The sequence below is a fragment of the Lates calcarifer genome, unplaced genomic scaffold (assembly GCF_001640805.2).
Source record: "Lates calcarifer isolate ASB-BC8 unplaced genomic scaffold, TLL_Latcal_v3 _unitig_105_quiver_983, whole genome shotgun sequence".
Lineage (NCBI taxonomy): Eukaryota > Metazoa > Chordata > Actinopteri > Centropomidae > Lates > Lates calcarifer.
This window is the reverse complement of record NW_026115261.1, coordinates 18,758-38,161: the sequence shown is the minus strand read 5'-3', so window position 1 is coordinate 38,161 and position 19,404 is coordinate 18,758. Positions and strand designations below refer to the sequence as shown.

The 19,404-nt window shown below is 43.1% G+C and overlaps 1 protein-coding gene across 1 annotated transcript; it reads left to right on the top strand.

Moving 5' to 3' along the window:
• The first annotated feature begins 9,882 nt into the window (after window positions 1-9,882).
• On the top strand, window positions 9,883-17,833 carry LOC108886002 (tektin-4-like). Its single transcript, XM_018680599.2, has 7 exons — window positions 9,883-10,518; window positions 11,206-11,276; window positions 11,363-11,506; window positions 11,686-11,772; window positions 11,875-12,010; window positions 12,087-12,241; window positions 12,620-17,833. The coding sequence occupies exons 1-7, from the start codon at window positions 9,997-9,999 to the stop codon at window positions 12,831-12,833; spliced, it is 1,329 nt and encodes a 442-aa protein (XP_018536115.1). The 5' UTR covers window positions 9,883-9,996; the 3' UTR covers window positions 12,834-17,833.
• The last annotated feature ends 1,571 nt before the right edge of the window (window positions 17,834-19,404 follow it).

Here is a 19,404-nt window from a genome sequence, read left to right as displayed (position 1 = left end):
TTACGTGAAAGGGTCCACATTATAATGTAATAACTTATATTGTTATAACGTGAAAGACTTCAGGTCATAGAAGAATCAGTCCAGCCCTCTGGAGGTAACATAATTTCTCACTAATCAGCTGGAGGGCCACAGAAGGCACCATGGATACAAGCTACATCATACTTCACCTTGGTCTTGTATCCATAATGCCTTCCCTGTATAAGTCATGTTTTAATGTGAAACTTTATATTACTACTATTATATTATTATATTATATATTATATTATTGTAACATGATAAGTTTGTATCTCATTATAATGTGATAGTGATCCAGTTTTCTTTTCTGGTGTGGCAGCAATACACTTCCATAGTGATGTATATATACAGGTAAATCTTTGCTTGTTTTTATGTATATTTCTTGCCACAGTTACATGCTGTAATGTTAGTATAACAAAAGATTTAACAGTGTTTGAACTTAAATAATTTCAACATTTGCTTAAGCCAAGTGCTCAGAATATCACTGGACAGTATATACAGTATGAACATTGTTTCAAATGTTTTTTGTATTTTGTTTTTTGTTTTTTTCCATTTTTCGGTCAATTTTCTTTTGATATGGCATTTTCCCTGTACTTCAGTTATTATATTCTTCTGTAAGTTTAATGCATGCATTTTAATGTAAAGCCCCTTCTTATGTAATAAAATGAACCATATAAATAAAATTGCCTTGCCGTTTCCTGACAATGTTAAGGTAGTACCAGTCAGTCAGTATATCAACTTAATGAGACACTTAATGGAGCAGAGCCATGACTGATGTTAGCAGTTACACCTGTGCTTTTCTTGCTATGACAAGTCAAAAGGTCTGCCTTGAAAAAAAGTGCTGTGTGCTGTTCAATAATATGAATTCAAAATACACAGTCCTGACTGGAGGTTTAATAACTCAATATGTGCGAGTGGACTGGTTGATGTGCAGGGGCTTTATAATAACACCTTTAAATGTAATCAAATAAAAAAGATGTAAAGATTGGTCAAACAATAGAAAAGAAAAATATCTTAAATCAGTCAGGCATATGCTGTAAATGTAACAAAAACTGAAAATGGACACAGTAAATATATAAAAAAAAATTTGTCAAATAGGGATGGCTGATTAACTTTCATTTTAAAAAGGTAAAGCAAAGTAGCAAAGCAAATGAAGTGTAAAGATATTGAAAAGCTGCCTCAATACATGTCTGTTTTTGTTTGTTCGGCGTTTTTTGTTTTTTCAGAGCTATATAATCAATGTGACTCTGGATTTAACACCTACATTTCTGAGAATACACCCCTTTCTGTCATGCTTCGGCAACAATTGGTAGAACCCCAAAAGCAGACTCAAAAACCAAGGCACAGATGAGTGATGAGATCCCGAGGTTTATTAATGAAAGGAAGGAGGGGATGAGAACTGGACGAATGGGGAGCAGGTCCGGGTGGCCCAGGGTGCCGGGCCGATGCTCCGGGAAAGTGCGGAAAGTGCAGGAAAGACTGGCCACCGAGTTTTATCCGGAGGCGAGGGGCTGACGGCTGCGCTGGTCGGGCTAGGCAGAGGCGAAGAACAACAAAACAACAATTATTTCTTTCTCCAAAGGAAAAACACTGTGAACGCTAGAGATTATTCAGAGTAACTCTGTAGTTCGGCCGGAACGTTACCGCGTAGGGTACTGAGACGATCTGGCAGCTTGTAGCTGGAGAACCAGGGTAGATATCCGGCAGTGATGAGTGGATATGAAACAGGTGTGACCAGTGCAACCCGTCGCGCCCCTGCAGGGAAGCAAAACCCCCACACACACGGGGAAGCTGCCATAACACTTTCTTTATCTCCTTCTACATCTTTAGACCCTTCTGCCAAATATGGATATATTACTCTTCCTTGCAACTGTGTGCAGCTGCTTCATGAACACTTGCATCAGCAAAATACATATTCATCAAGCTCATAAACTTTTTTTTTTCTCAGTTCAAAATAGAACGTCATGTAAATGTGGGTGAAGTGTTCGACCAGACATATCACTTTCTTGCTGCCTTTCCCGTTTCTGATTTCTGGACACTCCCCCATCTGTTAATGCAGTTTTTTTTTTTTTTTTTTTTTTTTTTTTTTTCCACTGATGTCATTCGGTCAGAAGACATGTGAAGTCGGGCCCCATGATGCTTTACAGTGCAGCTCATAGACTTCTGAGGTTTAAGATGCAGATCATGATCACAGGTCACAGGATCAGATTCTGATGATTAGATCAGTCCAACACATGTCAAACTGAAATATCTATGATGAGAAGCAGAGAGCCCTATATAGATGTTCTGTATTACATGTGGTGTAAAAAAGTTAACTGGGGAATCTCACTCTGTCTCTTTTCTCTCTATCTAAACTTGTGATTAAGCCAAACTGAGAACTGTTATTTTCCCTTGGTGAACAAAGTTAAGTCAACTAAGTGCTATATTTATCTCTATTAGTCAAAATTGGCCAAATGAAGAAAAGAAACGTAGTGATTTCCATATTTGCAAGGTGTTAGAACACATTGCAAGGCTCAGTATTCTCAATATTAAACAGAGGGTGTTTGTGTGTTCACACCTCACACATTCTCACAGTGAATAAAGGTATTCAGCTGAAGTTGTTGTAGCTGCTTCCTTACTTTATCATGAAGATGTGGAACCCTCAAAGCCTGCTGTTCATCCTCTGCAGTAAGTCTTTTCATCTAAATGAACATTTCTATCCAAATACAATACAGATTACTTTGTCTTTGCAATGCTCTGTTACAACCACCATCTTATCACCATCATATAACCAGCACATGATAAGATTAGAAACCGGTAGACAGGCCCTGATTGATAAATGTTTGTATTCATGCAGTGAAAAATCAAAAATCAAGATCATATTAAATCAGGATCTGCTTCTATTCTATGTTCTCTTCTTGCAGTTGCTCTGAGTCGTGTGACCCGTGCAGCAGAGGTGATCCATGCAGCTGGATACAAAGGGAGAGAAGTTACAGTTTCCTGCCCCTATGAAGAAGGTTATACGTCTCATGAGAAGTACCTGTGCAGGAATGACTGTGCCAAAAATTATGATGTTGTGATCAAAACTTCAGAAGGGGAGAAGGGGAGATACTCCATTCATGATGACAACAAGAATCAAGTCTTCACAGTGACCATCTCTGATCTGAGCTCTGTGGATGCTGGGAAATACTGGTGTGGGGTGACCAGACTTGGAATGGATCCCTACACTGCTGAAGTAAAACTGGAAGTAGAGCCAGGTAGGCAAATTGATCAGTTTCAATACACTGAATCTTCTTTAGCTTATTGATTACCCAAAGTGTTGGATGATTTGTTGGATCATGTTGCAGTTTTTTACCATGGTGACCAGGGTGAGAGTGGCTACAATGCTACAGTTGCTACACTGCTGACATAAAACAGTAAACCATTTTTTAAAAAGTTTGTTTTGTTTTATTTTTGATGATTGCATAAGGGAGTGTTAGATAAACACAAGTTTGTTGAGGAAATGGTTGTATATGTGTCATAATGATGTCAATGACGTCATACAGACTCAAAAGAAGAATCATTCTTTTACTAGCATGGGCAGATAACAGAGCATATACAAATGTTCTGGGGATTATCTGGTACAACAGCAAAGAAACTGCAACATAAACCCATCAGACGTCCATCTAGTGCACAAATTACTACATATTCAGCTTTGCCCCTTTCTTCACCAGCTACCTGTGTTTGAGCTCTGTGTTCTACTATCAAAGCTGGCTTCTGTTAATAAGTGAAGATGGCGACATGTACAGTACCATGTAGCTGTAGGTGGCTAACCTTGGACCAAACCTTTTGATTTCATGTTTGTTTTTTGTCTGATAAATTGTTTTCTTCATATATTCTACATCTGGTGTCTGTGCTTGTAAGTCTGTGATGTTGTTTATTTCACTGACAGACAGCTGCTGTGATCATTCCACCAACATTCAAAGTTATGAGGGAGGTTCAGTGTCCATCAGTTGTGTGTATAACTCTCAGTACCGCAACAACCTGAAGTACATCTGCAGAGGAAAGCAGCCCTCCACATGTCTGCAGCAGGCACTAATCACCTCTGACAACAAACGAAAAGGACGGTTCAGACTTACTGATGACAAGGTGTCAAGGAAATTCACAGTGAGCATTACCAGTTTGACCCAAGAGGATTCTGGGTCGTACCTTTGTGGCGTCCATAGAAACACTGGCTTGGATGTTTTCTCTGCTGCTGAGCTGGAAGTCAAAGGTAAGAGGTCACAGATCTACCAAACCATATTGCACTGAATTCTTCATTTCTTTAATTAATTTACTATGAAGGTAAAGGATGAGTAGATTTAGTGACCCTAAGAGTCTTGTTCTCTGACAGTTCTCCCACAGCACACCAGCTCTGTGACCCCTCTCACCACTGTGGAACCTGCTAGGTCACCAACAACACAAATCTCTGAGCAATCCATCAAAGGTACACGTGTCTGTACATGTGTGTTAATGTGCGCACTAAACCTCATTCATGGAGCTTTTACATTACAGATTTGATCCTAACATGGCAGAAACCTAACACCCCAGTATTTGCACAAATTAAGAATGTTTGTGGGATTCATTAGAATTTTTTATTCCAAAGTGTTTATGGTCAAGAACATGTATGGCCTAAAAGAAGTTAACATACTGTATTTAGCACTCTGGAATGATATGTTTTCTGACACAGACACTGACATTGACTTTCTAAATATGAAACATAAATGCAATGCATCTGTCAATAATGTTTTAACATTATTCATTAGCATCATTCATGTAAATGAAACTCTTTTTTTCACATACAGTACCCACTGACTGTTTGCTTCTTACTTCTCCTGCAATTCTGGCTGCTCTGTTGAGCCTGACAATTGTTCTTGTCATGGTTTATAGATACTACAAGCTGCAAGGTATTTTTGACACACACACACACACACACACACGTAGAACACTAACTACGATTCAGTCTACTATGTTGTAAATTTGTATAGTTACAGGAGCTGGGGTCAACGTGAACAGAAACACGGTGAGGATTTCTGAAGAAGAAGAAATGATGAAGGCTGTAGATGTAAGAAAACAGAACTAAATGTCTAAATGTTCATTACACTCCGCATTACAGACACACAGGACAGAATGAACTCCTTTTGTTTGACCTGAGGGTGGTAATAGAAAACAGGCAATGCACTTATTAAAATGTAATTGAATATGCTGAGCAGTTATGAGACCTGTCATGTGCAAGGGTGACATTTTGTCCAGATGGTGGCAGTAGAGTAAAGCTCACAGTGTCTAAAACTGATTTTGATGTTCACGCAAGTGAAAGGGAAAAGCAGAAGGCCCCAAAACAAATGATAAGATTCATTCAACATTTGCAGCCTATTTCATTGAGCTACCTCCTCAAGACATGTTTATTCATTTGACCTGAAGGTGCTGCTGTAGGTCATGTTCTTAGGTCCATAAGTATTCATATCACATTGCATTGTATGGCCTGTAGGTGTGATCGTCTTCTGGACCAAAGTGTACAATGGTCTGCAGTTCATTTTACACCGTTGCACATAAAATAATAACATGACTAAGTTTTGACAGATCACTGGAGCCTCTGTTTCTCTGTGCAAATAAAACTTATGTATTCATTCGTTTGTTGATTTTTTCATTAAGATTTATGAATTTCAAGAAGATGTGGCGTACTCAAGCCTGGCCTCCTGCACACAGCAGAGCACCCTGCACCATGATGATGATGTTGATGAAGACCAACAAGAGTCTCTGTGCCAGATACTCACTTTGACAGAGGTCTACTCTACCTGCAAATAGGTACAACAACTTACCAGTATGCATGAATGTGGTCTAACTTTGCATACTGCTCATTTGTCCCCAAATTATGGCCTGAAAAATATCAAGTTTGTAAAGTGACAGTTAACAGCAAATCAATGATTTTTCATTTACTGATCCAGCCTTTCTATACTGTCAGATTAAAAAGCAGATCAGACTTATGTTATTATATGTGCAGACTTATTCTATAAGGACCTTGTATATGAACATACATTAAGCGCTTTTACAGTTTTTACAGCTTTGTTTGCCTTTAGACTCACGATTGTTTGTAATGGACTGGTGGTATAAAAAATATTTCAGATTTTTTCACCTGCATTCTTAGCAAAAAATGTTTCAGCTGAATACCTGAAATGTCCTTGAGTAGGATATATACTATAGACCTTTAGCAACAACACAATAGTACAGTTTCCTGTATTAAATAAACAAATGTAACAATGTCATTACTTTGTCAGTGGCTTCAGTAGCTGTCAGGTTTGTTATACAATGATTTATCATTTTACTTTGCAATGTGACAGTATGTTCCAGTGAAGAAAGTAGTGCAGAGGAACTGTGAGCTATTTAAAAAAAACTCAAAGCGAGATGAGAGCATGTAGAGGTTATAATGCAAAATACATACATAGAGTAATACATTAATGGAGAGAAGGGATTGTTGATGTCATAGGTGAAATGAACCAGTCATAACAACAGTATTTAGGAGGATTTTACATTTTCTTTAATCCACAGGAGAAATTCTGCATGCCTGTGTATTTCTAAAACAAGCCCATAATATCTTCAAAAAGTAAAAGATTCATAATCATCTGTGGGCTAAGTAAAAACTTAGACTGATCAAAATCATAACTCAAGCTGTGAAATAACTTAAACCAGTCACATGAAACAATTATGATTTGAATATAAATCTGACATTTTGAGAAAACAAGTGCCATTAAGAGAAACTACTGAATGTTTCTAAGCTTCATAAACATAATACAATTTTGTCAGATTAAAAATATCCATTTTTCTCAGTAAGAAAGTGAAAGTATCAGAATTTTAAGTCAAGAAAAGAAAAAAATTGAGAAATGGCAATGGTTCATAGCATCTGACAGATAAAGTTTCCTCTTCCTGTATGTACGTGTTTGTGTGTTTGTGTGTGCGTGACTCTCATCATGCTGCTTTTTCTGTTTGCAACAATATTTCCACACCAGCAGAATACACTCATTAACTTAACAGTTCAGTCCATGAATGTTTTAATGTGGTTAACTGTTATGGCACTGATTGTGTTGCTGAGGCCATGGAAACATCTCACAGTGCGTTATGTTCAATGTCACATCAGTATGGTCACATTTACACCAATGCCACACTCCTACTAAAACTACTTCTGGTACAAGTAGTTAGATATTAATGACTGTATATGAACATATTAGTTTTATGATACATGAACATTCTGAACATGTTCCATGGCAGAAAAAGCAAACTATTCCATCCAAATAATAACAAACACACATCCACAGAAGTCATGCAATAATGTTTTAGTTAGTATAAGGTAATTGGGTTTCAATAATTAAAAAAAAATAAAATATGACTGTTGTTGTGTCACATTACCAAAACCTCAAACTGCACTCACTGTCGCACACCAACACATGGGGAAGCTACATGTGTGTTCACCTGCCGCTCAGTGACATACACTGCAGAATGTGTGTGTGGGCTATAGCTACTATTTGGAGTTAATACTCTTACTACACATACTCTCGCTACACGTTTGAGTAGAAATACATCTATTCTTTTCCCATCAGTATGCCGTAATTATCTGAATTAATGCAATGATCCACATTTATTGTTGTTAAGAATTAATTGTAGCATTTATACTGGGACACAGCTCATTTATACTGGGGCACATGCCACCAACATTAAACCCTGCTGTCTGTGTGAAGAAGTGGGATGAGATGTATGAAAGGTTCACACATCTACACGGACAGTTTCGTTCCAACCACACAGCCACTGCTGTGGTTCCTGTGTTTCCTACCAGTGTCACGAGGATGTTGAGGTGTCATGTCCTGTTCTTCATCTGCAGTAAGTCCTTTATATTAAATCAACTGATTTAATCTTGTTTATCTAAATACTAGTGTTTAGGGACAGATTCCTTTGCCTTGATCATCCTTTGACTTAAGCAATATCATTACACAGCTGCAACACATGGAGAGTTTTGTAGCCTATAAGGTTAGAAACAAATCATGGGCAAATGGAAATACAGTATTTTTCAGAGACCAATTGATCTGATATCCAATAAATTCAACTGAAACAAAAAAATTATATTAAATGAAGACATTTTATCTATGTCATGTTCTCTTCTCCTCTAGAATCACATCAGCTGTGTTTTTCTATGTGCCCTTGCAGTAACATGAAGATGTGGAGCTCTCAAAACCCATTGTTCATCCAGTTTCTCAGGTTTAATAAAATTTTAAAAATCAAAATACAAGGGGGTTTTTGCTAGATTATTTTGTCTATTCTATGTTCTCTTCTTGCAGTTGCTCTGAGTCGTGTGACCCATGCAGCAGAGGTGATCCATGCAGCTGGATACAAAGGGAGAGAAGTTACAGTTTCCTGCCCCTATGAAGAAGGTTATACGTCTCATGAGAAGTACCTGTGCAGGAATGACTGTGCCAAAAATTATGATGTTGTGATCAGAACTTCAGAAGGGGAGAAGGGGAGATACTCCATTCATGATGACAACAAGAATCAAGTCTTCACAGTGACCATCTCTGATCTTTATCCTACGGATGCTGGGAAATACTGGTGTGGGGTGACCAGATTTGGAATGGATCCCTACACTGCTGAAGTAAAACTGGAAGTAGAGCCAGGTATAAGAATGAATTAATCAATTAACCATGTGTACAACTTGTATATGTCCTTCAGCTGCATCATGCCACATTTTTTTAAAGACTGTGAAGCAAAAAATTAAATTCACTTCTCTTGGTATAAACCTCTTTGTATATGTTTTCAATGTAAAACTATATGTTTTTTTGTTGTTGTTGTTGTTTTTTGTTAATGAAATCTAAAGAGGGCATGCAACACCTCCTAGTCTTTGTATAATAAGGTCCAGTTAGAGTGGGAATATGGTCGCCCAATTGGTCGAAAAAATGATGTACACTAATGTCAAATTTAAAATCTGATTCAGATAAAAGATCAAATATTTATTTGACAACAAAATGAAGTCACAAAAGTATAATATTTCACTAAAGCTATGTCCCTCAATTAAAAGAAAAAAAATTATATGTCACATTGTCACTTCTATACTGTATATAGAAGAGTATGATGGCGACTGAAACACAGATTTTGGTGCCAAATAAAAACCTGTTCACCAAATCATTGTAGCATCGAGCTAGTTTTCTGTGTCTGGTGTCTGTCCTTGTAACAGTCTGATGTTGTTTATTTCACTGACAGACAGCTGTTGTGATCATTCCACTAAATTTCAAGGTTATGAGAAAGGTTTTTGACTCAATCTGTTTTGTTGTAAACTGGTACTGTTGCAGGAGCTGGAGTCAACAGGAACAGAGGCATAATGAGAAATGCTGAAGCAGAAGAATGCTGCTGATGAAAGAACAAAAAAACAAAAAACCTCGGGCTTCATTCCTCATTCCTGTGCCTAAACGCAACACGATACATTTTATTCTACTTCATATTTTCTCTTGAGTTCTTCTTAAAAGTCTCCCCTGATTGAACTGTGTGCTTTATAACTTTCACACCTTAATTATGAGTGAATAATTCCCCTGTAAGTTTACAATAAGAAAATAATGAAGAGGAGAACAACAACCACAAATACAGGTGGTGGGTCCTAAACACATCAGGTGCAGTTCTTTTCAGTTATATTGTGTAATTCTTAGTTGGAGTGAACCCCGGATTTTTTTTATTATTGATGATTTCATTATTGCATAGTCTGTTGTATATGTTACAGTTGTCCAGTGACTGAAACTGTCATTTAATCTGCATCAGCTCATTAGTTATCTGAGCCAAAGCTGATCCTGCCAACATGTGTAACCAGGCGACACCAAACAAACACACGGCTTGGTCCACTCCAGGACTGTGAACACTGTTCATCTCTGATGCTGCTTTTTGTTAAGACCTAAATCTGTTTACATTAACTGATCGGTTTTAGTTTATTTTTTCGTATATCTGTAATTATCAAAAATGAGCTCTGAGGTTTTAGTTCCTCGGCCACACTATGACAGCAGAGCTGTGGCTTTGGGGGTTCCAGAGAAGGATCCACCTGTAGAGATCCCACAGCCGTCCTCGGGCTCAGCCACCGCGGGGTACCGCTCCGCTAAATACACCCCGGCTGAGTGGTTCTCCAACTACCACACCATCCTCCAACAGGCTGGTACCGACCGCTACCAGGCCCGGAGCATCCAGCGAGAGTCCAAAACTCTGTCCCAGGACACCGAGGCAGCCACTTTGCAGACCCAGGCCGAGGGAACGCGTCTATTGGGAGAGAGACTACAAGAGATCCACTACTGGAAGTCAGAGCTGCAGCGGCACATCGATCAGCTGCTGGCCGACACCGAGTCACTACTGGGGCTGAAGAGGCGGCTGGAGAAAGCGCTGGACGCCACTGAGACTCCGTATGCCATCGCCACCGACAATCTGAACTGCAGGACAAGAAGACTGGGACCAGACCTGGTCAAAGACTCTGTGGAGGAGGAGCTGTTAAAGGTGATCACCGGCTATATAAAGTTTAGTAAAGTGAAGTGAAACAAAGCATCACTAAGGATCCCTGTCTGTACATCAGTGTGATGAATAAAGAATAGTCTACAATCAATAGCCCTATAAACAGGACAAATATGGGATATATTTTTGATAAATAAATTAAATAAAGCACACAAAAACAAAATGTATGGACACTTTCTAATAAAAAACAAATGAAGTTGCAATGATGGTCAGTTAAATTAATATACAACCATTCTGATTAATCAGGTCTTCCTTGGAGTCCATTTTTGAGCAAAAATGCATCACAAACATTTGATGGTTTCTGCTTCTTTGCTGCTTATCCTTGTCTTGCATTACAGTAAATTTAATATCATTGTCTTTTGGACTGTTGGTCAGACAAAACAAGTAATTTGATGATATCACCTCAGGCTCTAGAAAATTAGGATGAACAACTTTTTTCCTGATGCTTCATTAACCAAATGATTGATTTGTGAAAAATATTCAGCAGGTAAATTGATCAGGAGAATAATTATCAATCATTAGATGCAGCCCTGTAAGATTATAATTCGGTTATGACCTTGCAGTAACATTCATGGGAAGGAGAGTCTAATACTATATTCAATGTATCAGTGACACAGCACCAGCAGAGGCTCATTGTGACTCTAACCAGGAGCCTGACCGTGTGTTTTGTAGGAAGTGGACCTGATCAGGAGCGTGCAGGCTCTTCTCAAGAGAACTACAGCTCAGGTTGTCACTCAGATCAAGTAAGTCCTGTTTATTAGATGCACGTCACTCTTGAATGCCTTCATTAGCTTGAGAGATGAATTTTCTGTGTTTGTGTGTGTATCAGGTTGAACAGAGAGTCCAAGCAGACGTTAGAGTTGGACTGGTCTGATAAATACCAGGCCTACAACTTTGACGACCACTGTGGAAGATACAGTAACATGAGTCCAGATACTCAGCGTCACCCCAGCTCAGCTGCCATGCAGGATCAGTGAGTCTTTGTGTGTGTGTGTGTGTGTGTGTGTGTGTGTGTGTGTGTGTGTGTGTGTGTGTGTGTGTGTGTGTGTGTGTGTTTATATGAATACATGGAATAAATTTACCTCTGAAAATGAGAAACTGTGCTGATAGCCTTCATACTTAATACACAATCTACCCTCTGGTCTGCTGCAGGGTGTGTAACCCCACATCGTGGACAAAGTTTACACAGGACAACCTGAGCAAGGCTTTGCAGGAGGAACAGGCCACCCACAGTCTCAGGTCAGAGCACAGTGTGGCTCAGACTGTGTGAAAGAGACTGAAAGTGACACTGTGGCATATGATTTCATATGTTCAGTAAGTGATGGTGTTTATGTGTATCAGGCTGCTGGTGGAGCGAGTGCTGCAGGACACCACTGAGGATCTAAGAGTCCAGTGCTCCCGTGTGGACCGAGCCTTCAGCCAGCGCTGTGAGGAGCTGATAGAGGCCAAGACCCAGCTGGAGATGAAGCTTGCACAGGTAGACAGACAGACAGGTGGGGCGATTGGCTGACTGATTAATTGATTATCTGTTGTATGATCATGTGTATGCACAGGTCTTGGAGCAGATTGGGACCCAGGAGAGGAACGTTGTGGCTCTACAGCAGGCCATCCACAACAAAGAGGCACCGCTGAGAGTAGCTCAGTCCAGACTTTACCTTCGCTCCCTCAGACCCAACATGGAGCTCTGCAGGGATGAGCCCCAGCTCAGGTAAACATACACACAGATACACAAACAGAGTCTTGCCTCCATGACTTCAGGGGACATTACATTGACTTACATTCATTTTCTTACTCTAACCTTAACCATAAGTACTACTTGTCTAACCCTTACCCTTAGCCTAACCTCAACCTCAATCTAGCCTTACTCTAACCTTAAAACATATCTTCACCTTAAAATGTAATGATTTACATTATGAGGACTTGCTTTTTGTCCCCATAAGGAAGACAGGTCCCTATAATGTATCTGTGTGAACAGACTTAGGTCCCCACAACATGAGTAACACCTAGGTAACACAAACACACAAAACCAACATTATCTATGTCCTTTCTGTCTCTCCCTCTCCTCACTTCCTGCCTGTGTCTGTAGTTTGGAGGGGGAGGTGAGGCAGATTGATGCCACTCTGGCATCTCTGCACCAGCAGCTGAGCGAGGCCAGGGGGTCCCTGTCCCACCTGGAGGAGTCGCGCATGACCCTCGAAAAGGACATAAACTGTAAAACCCACTCTCTGTTAATTGAGAGAGACAAGTGCATGACTCATCGTAAACGATACCCAACCATCTCAATGCTGTCAGGATACTGAAGAAGGTGACTCTAAGTGTTAGTTGACACTCTTGAATTACTTTATTGTTTACTTTGTTGTGCTGTGTTGTTAGCATCAATAAAATACTCCTTGATTAAGAAAACCTGAAAACTCAATAGCATAGCACATATTCTGATTCAGTTTTGATGGGTATAGGTAGAAAATTTCTTCTGTCGAGTTAAAAAAAAAACATAAACATGTCATATGAGATTGCTATGTGTGGTGTTGAATCAATGCTCATTATGTTCTATATTCTGTCATTTTCTTTATTCATTAATATTTACAAAAAGTTCATATATACTGCTCGTAAACAGTTAGTAATGAATGTAATAGCATAAAAGTAATGAATTTAAATGCAAATGATCACAATGTCCAACAGAAAGTTTGAAGGTTGGATTACAGTTGTACAAGAATATGGTCATATGTTACTGGAAATAATGCAAACCAGATTATTATGACCATAATTTTGTACAAAAGTACCCCAAAATGCAAAGTTTGACCACAGTCATGTATGTGGAGTATGCTCTTCAGTTGTTATTGATATTGTTATAATTGGTAACAAGTTGCAAAATGCTCTGCTGCTTAGAGGAACTGTTCCTTGAGTCGTGTAGAATTATAAAATAAATCTAAAAAGACAAGAATGAACAAAATATTTAAACAGGTTCAGTTAATATAGTGATATGTCAGAGGATCAGTTATAGCACCACCATCTGGTCAAAATGTCCCCTTGGTGTAAAGGTCACTTGAAAATTAAATTTACTACAAATGTTCATTGAAACTAGAGAATTAAATTTAATGTTTTTCTTGTACTCCACTTTTACTGTCTGCTTTGGTAACAATGCCAAAATGCCATCAAATTTACTAAGTGTGTTTAATCAACCCATTCCACTCTGGACACTCTTTATGTTATGAAGCGCCTTGGCGCTGAAAAAGGGAGGACTCAAAGATGCGGATTCACCAGGGCGTTTATTGTCCAAAGAAAACAAGGAGCCAAAAGGGCTGGGGAAGAACACAAAGAGGCCGCCAAAAGAGCGGTGGGTCTGGCAGGGTCTGGGTCCGTGACCAGAGCGGGGCCCGGGGAATAGCGCAGGTAGAAGACAGGCGAGGGAAGCCGGGAGGACGGGCTGGAGCTCGAGAGCCAGGACGACCAGGCAGGGACCAGGGGAACAGGAGGAACGACACAGGAGAGACCACGTGAGCGACCTGGAGCACTGGGAGAGCACACAAGAGAGACAGGGCGAAGAAACAGCCAGGGACCCAAGGGAGGCACAGGGAGCGGGGCAAACCAGAAATAAAGTCCAAGGCTATGTGAGACCAGGGTCTGGAGGGCACGGGCAGGGGGCGCAGGAGTCCAGCAGGTGGGCGGTGTGGGTGTGGGTCTTTCCCCGGACACAGACCGAGCAAGGTGCCACGAAACGCTGGGCATCCTCTTCTATAGTGGGCCACCAGAAGAACCGCCGAAGGAGATGCAGGGTCGGGGAGAGTCCGGGGTGGCAGGACCAGCGGGAGGAGTGAGCCCACTGGAGGACAGCGGAACGGGCTCCCTGGGGAACAAAAGCACGGTTAGGGGGACCGTTACCTGGGTCAGGGTCCGTGCGGAGTCCCTCCTGGATTTGGTTCTGGAGTTCCCAGGTAACGGCCCCGAGCCCCCGGAAGGGCGACACGATGGTGGCTGGAGAGGGCGTATCTTCGTCGGGAGAGTGCTGGCGGGACAGCGCATCAGGCTTAGCGTTGCGGGTTCCTGGTCTGAAAGTCAATGTGAAATTAAAACGGGTGAAAAACAGCTGCCAGCGTGCCTGGCGGGAGTTGAGCCGCTTGGCGGACTGGATGTAGGAGAGATTTTTGTGGTCTGTCCACACTACGAATGGCTGTTCCGCCCCCTCCAGCCAGTGTCACCACTCCTCCAGTGCCAGCTTCACCGCCAGGAGCTCTCTGTTCCCCACATCATAGTTCCGCTCTGCCGGGGACAGTCGGCGGGAGAAGAAGGCGCAGGGGTGGAGTTTGCCGTGCTCCTCGGCTCGCTGGGACAGGACGGCCCCCACCCCGGAGTCTGAGGCGTCTAACTGTCTAGAGGGATCAGGTTGGGTCAGGATAGGGGCGGTGGAAAATAGAGTTTTTAGTTTAATGAACGCCGCCTCGGCCGGGGGAGTCCAGTGAAAGGGCTTAGCAGGAGAGGTGAGCTGGGTGAGCGGGGAGGCGAGCTGGCTATAGTTCCGGATAAACCTCCGGTAAAAGTTAGCGAAGTTAGCCAGGAACTGTTGGAGCTTGCGCCGGGTGGAGGGGCGGGGCCACGCCACCACCGTCTTAACCTTCTCGGGGTCGGCCAGGATTTGTCCTGGCCCCACACAGAACCCCAGGAAGCTGACGGTGGTGGAGTGGAAGAGGCACTTCTCAGCTTTTACATACAGCTGATTCTCCAGGAGTTGCTGGAGGACAGAGCGGACATGGACCTGGTGGGCTTCAAGGGTGGGGGGAAAACACGAGGATATCGTCAAGGTACACGAAGACGAAGTGATTGAGGAAGTCCCGGAGGACGTCATTAATCAGGTGCTGGAACACCGCGGGCGCATTGGTTAAGCCGAAGGGCATCACGAGGTACTCGAAGTGACCGAGGGGGGTATTAAACCCCGTTTTCCACTCGTCCCCTTCCCGAATTCGGACCAGATGGTATGCGTTGCGCAGGTCTAGTTTAGTAAAATATCGAGCTCCTTGGAGGAGCTCGAAGGCCGAATTCAGGAGGGGGAGCGGATACTTATTGCGCACGGTGATGCGGTTCAAACCCCGGTAGTCTATGCATGGCCGAAGAGCTTCTTCCCCACGAAGAAGAACCCGGCCCCCAGAGGGGAAGAAGAGGGCCGGATGAGACCCGCGGCGAGAGACTCTCGGATATACTGCTCCATTGACTCCCTCTCGGGCCGCGACAAGCTGTACAGCTTGCTGGAGGGGAATGACGCGCCCGGGAGGAGGTCAATGGAGCAATCGTACGTACGTAATAGTGAGGGGCAGGACCAACCGGAATTTATTCTTGCTAATAGTATTGCTCACCACTAACCTCGGCACTAGGGGTGAGCCTGGCCCTTTTGGGCGGACCGGGCAGGCAGACATGAAATGACCAGGGGCACCACAGTAAATACATCGACCTTCCCTGACCCGTGACTCTCTCTCCTCCGGGGTGAGGCGCGCCCTGCCCAGCTGCATGGGCTCACAGGGGTCGGGGGATGATCCACGCTCCCCGCCAGTTTGCAGTTGAGGCCTGGCATCACAGGGAGAAACCACATCTATTCTGATGTCCATGAATGATAGACTTCACACATTAATGAAAAGATTTTACCCCAAATCTTAGATTTAATGACTAAAGTTTATCTTAACTGATCACTTTCTCTTTGCTTTACGCCGAGGAGGGGGGCCGGTGGAGCCGGCCGGCTGCTGGAGGTGGCGTGCTTCTCCCTCCGCCTCTCCCGAAGGCGGTTGTCCAGGCGCACCGCGAGGGATACGAGAGCGTCCAGCGTCGGCGGTTCGTCCCGGGCGGCGAGCTCATCCTTGAGCCGCTCGGCGAGTCCCCGGATAAAGATGCCCCGAAGGGCGGGTTCGTCCGACCCGGTCTCTGCAGCCAGGATCCGGAACTCCACCGCGTAGTCTGCCACCGACCGGGGGAGAGGGGAGGAGGCGCTGGGCAACATTGCCAGCGTGATCGGGCAAGTCGAACACCGCTCGGAACAGAGTCAGGAAGTCGTTGAGGGAGCGAGTGCTCCAGGGTCTCTAGGAGCCCTCGGCCTCTGCCCAGGCGAGGGCGCGTCCCTGTAGCAGCCCGACCACATAGCTGATCTTTTTGTGCTCGGTGTCATAACACAGCGGCTTGAGGGCGAAGACGTTTTGGCACTGGAGCAGGAAGCCTCGACAATTTCCCAGGGTGCCGTCGTAGACCTCGGGGTGAGGTAGGCGGGGTTCAGGGGAGCGTGGAGCAGTGGCCACGGCCGAGGGAACCGCCGCGGCAGCGGACAGCTCGTTGAGCTTCGTGTGGAGGTGTTGGTTCTCAGCCTGCAGCAGGGAGAGGGCCTGCTCATGCTGGCGGAGACGAGCGCTCTGCCGCCGGATGAAGTCTCTCAGGTCCACCCCGGTGAGATTGTCCGCTGAGTCCATTCTGTGACCAGTTCTTCTGTTATGAAGCGCCTAGCGCTGAAAAGGGGAGGACTCAAAGATGCGGATTCACCAGGGCGTTTATTGTCCAAAGAAAACAAGGAGCCAAAAGGGCTGGGGAAGAACACAAAGAGGCCGCCAAAAGAGCGGTGGGTCTGGCAGGGTCTGGGTCCGTGACCAGAGCGGGGTCCGGGGAATGGTGCAGGTAGAAGGCAGGCGAGGGAGGCCGGGAGGACGGGCTGGAGCTCGAGAGCCAGGACGACCAGGCAGGGACCAGGGGAACAGGAGGAACGACACAGGAGAGACCACGTGAGCGACCTGGAGCACAGGGAGAGCACACAGGAGAGACAGGGCGAGGAAACAGCCAGGGACCCAAGGGAGGCACAGCGGTGTGGAAACACGCTAGGGACGAGGAACGGGGGAGCAGCAGGAGGAGTTAGTACAGCCTGGAGCATATGGCATGATCAGTGGTGAACTGCAATGAAGAACTGGCGAGGAAGGGAAAACAGAGGGCAGGTTAAATAGGGAGAGTGATGAGGGGAAAGTGGAGACAGGTTTGGAAGGCTGCGCAGGTGTGCCTGGTCGTCGCTACACAGAGAACTCAACCTCCGGCTCTGCCTCCCAGCCTGCGGCAAACGAGAAAAGAACACAAAACAGAAAATAATCCCTGAACCCACCCCGATGCGGCCCCAGCTGCCGCATCATGACACTTTACTCTGGTGCCACCAACATCATATTCATCAACATATTCATTCACATGTTTATATATTAATGATGAACATTACAGTCTATATGAACCCTATAAGAGTTTTTCACATGTTAATGTTGACTCCAGCTTCTGGAACAATACAAACTGAATCATAGTTAAAGCGTGTATACATGTATTTGTTTGTGTGTTTTAGCATGTTGTGTGTAAACCGTTCTTTGCACTTTGTATTTATAAATCGTGACAAATGCAAATGTCAGCATTAGCACAGCACAGTACAACCAGATTTAGAGGCACATGAAAACCACACAGCGAGATGGTTCTGCATCTGAAGACCACAAAAAGAATAAAAAATGTTTCCTGAAAACAAGAATCAGCATTACACGACTCAGTTCAGTTCAACTCATATGGAGGGGACATGGAGACATAGTATATCACCACAAATCACAAGGAAAATTTATTTCCAACAACTTGTAAATACACATGTGAATATGTGAATTCACACAGATATACCAAGAGTTTACAAAGAGCACAGCTCCATAAAACCTTTCAACCTGACGCCACAAAGGTACGACCCAGAATCCTCTTGGGTCAAACTGGTAATATTCACTGTGAATTTCCTTGACACCTTGTCATCAGTAAGTCTGAACCGTCCTTTTCGTTTGTTGTCAGAGGTGATTAGTGCCTGCTGCAGACATGTGGAGGGCTGCTTTCCTCTGCAGATGTACTTCAGGTTGTTGCGGTACTGAGAGTTATACACACAACTGATGGACACTGAACCTCCCTCATAACCTTGAAATTTGATGGAGAGATCACAGCAGCTGTCTGTCAGTGAAATAAACAACATCACGCGCACTGAGAGTGGCATTTTACTTCAAATAAAACAATGACTGAGATTAAAGTGCTGACTCAGCTTTAAGCTGTTTGATTGTGTTTACATCCATAATAGGTGAAAATTAAGGCAACTGAAGCCTCTTTTTTATAGTCTACACATTTGAGGACAGTATAGGGGGAGGTCAATCTTAAACATGTAGTCAATATATCCATGTTGTATGTTCCTGACTCAAAAGGTCAGTCAGATAGCAACATCATTCTGGCCACACATCTGTGTTTGTTTTAGCGAAATACATGCCTGGCTGTTATCTGCCAGTATTGGCTGACACTCATGTTGTATATGGGCCAAACTTAGGCCAAAGACACAAATACAAATATATGGCCCGAGTATTCATCAGAATAATTTTGCAATCTAGTTTCAGTCAAGCTGAGCAGGTGTTAGTCACTGAAAATCAGACTGAAGTCAAAAGTTCAGTTTGCAGTTGAGGCCTGGCATCACAGGGAGAAACCACATCTATTCTGATGTCCATGAATGATAGACTTCACACAGTCAATGAATGAAAAGATTTTACCCCAAATCTTAGATTTAATGACTAAAGTTGATCTTAACTGATCACTTTCTCTTTGGTCTGCTAAAATTAGTAAACTAAAGCTCTGTTAATCTGTGATGTAGGATCAATTTCATCATAGTGGTTTAATTTCAAGCCAGTGTGGTGATGCACAGAGCAGTTACCACAGAGACAAAAAAAACTGTTAACCCATCAGAATATTTTTTCTTGTGTAGTTTTAGCAGGGACCAGTTAGCATTACATATGTGGTACCATATCTCCTGGAGTAGATGATATGGTGTGAGTTTTACCTGTATGTTTTTTGAGATGTTCTTGCTCACACCAC

Coding starts and splice junctions, on each gene's coding strand:
- LOC108886002 (XM_018680599.2), top strand. CDS start 9,997: ATGAGCTCTGAGGTTTTAGTTCCTCGGCCACACTATGACAGCAGAGCT. Junction 10,519..11,205: donor TGGAGGAGGAGCTGTTAAAG/GTGATCACCGGC, acceptor TGTGTTTTGTAG/GAAGTGGACCTGATCAGGAG. Junction 11,277..11,362: donor CAGGTTGTCACTCAGATCAA/GTAAGTCCTGTT, acceptor TGTGTGTATCAG/GTTGAACAGAGAGTCCAAGC.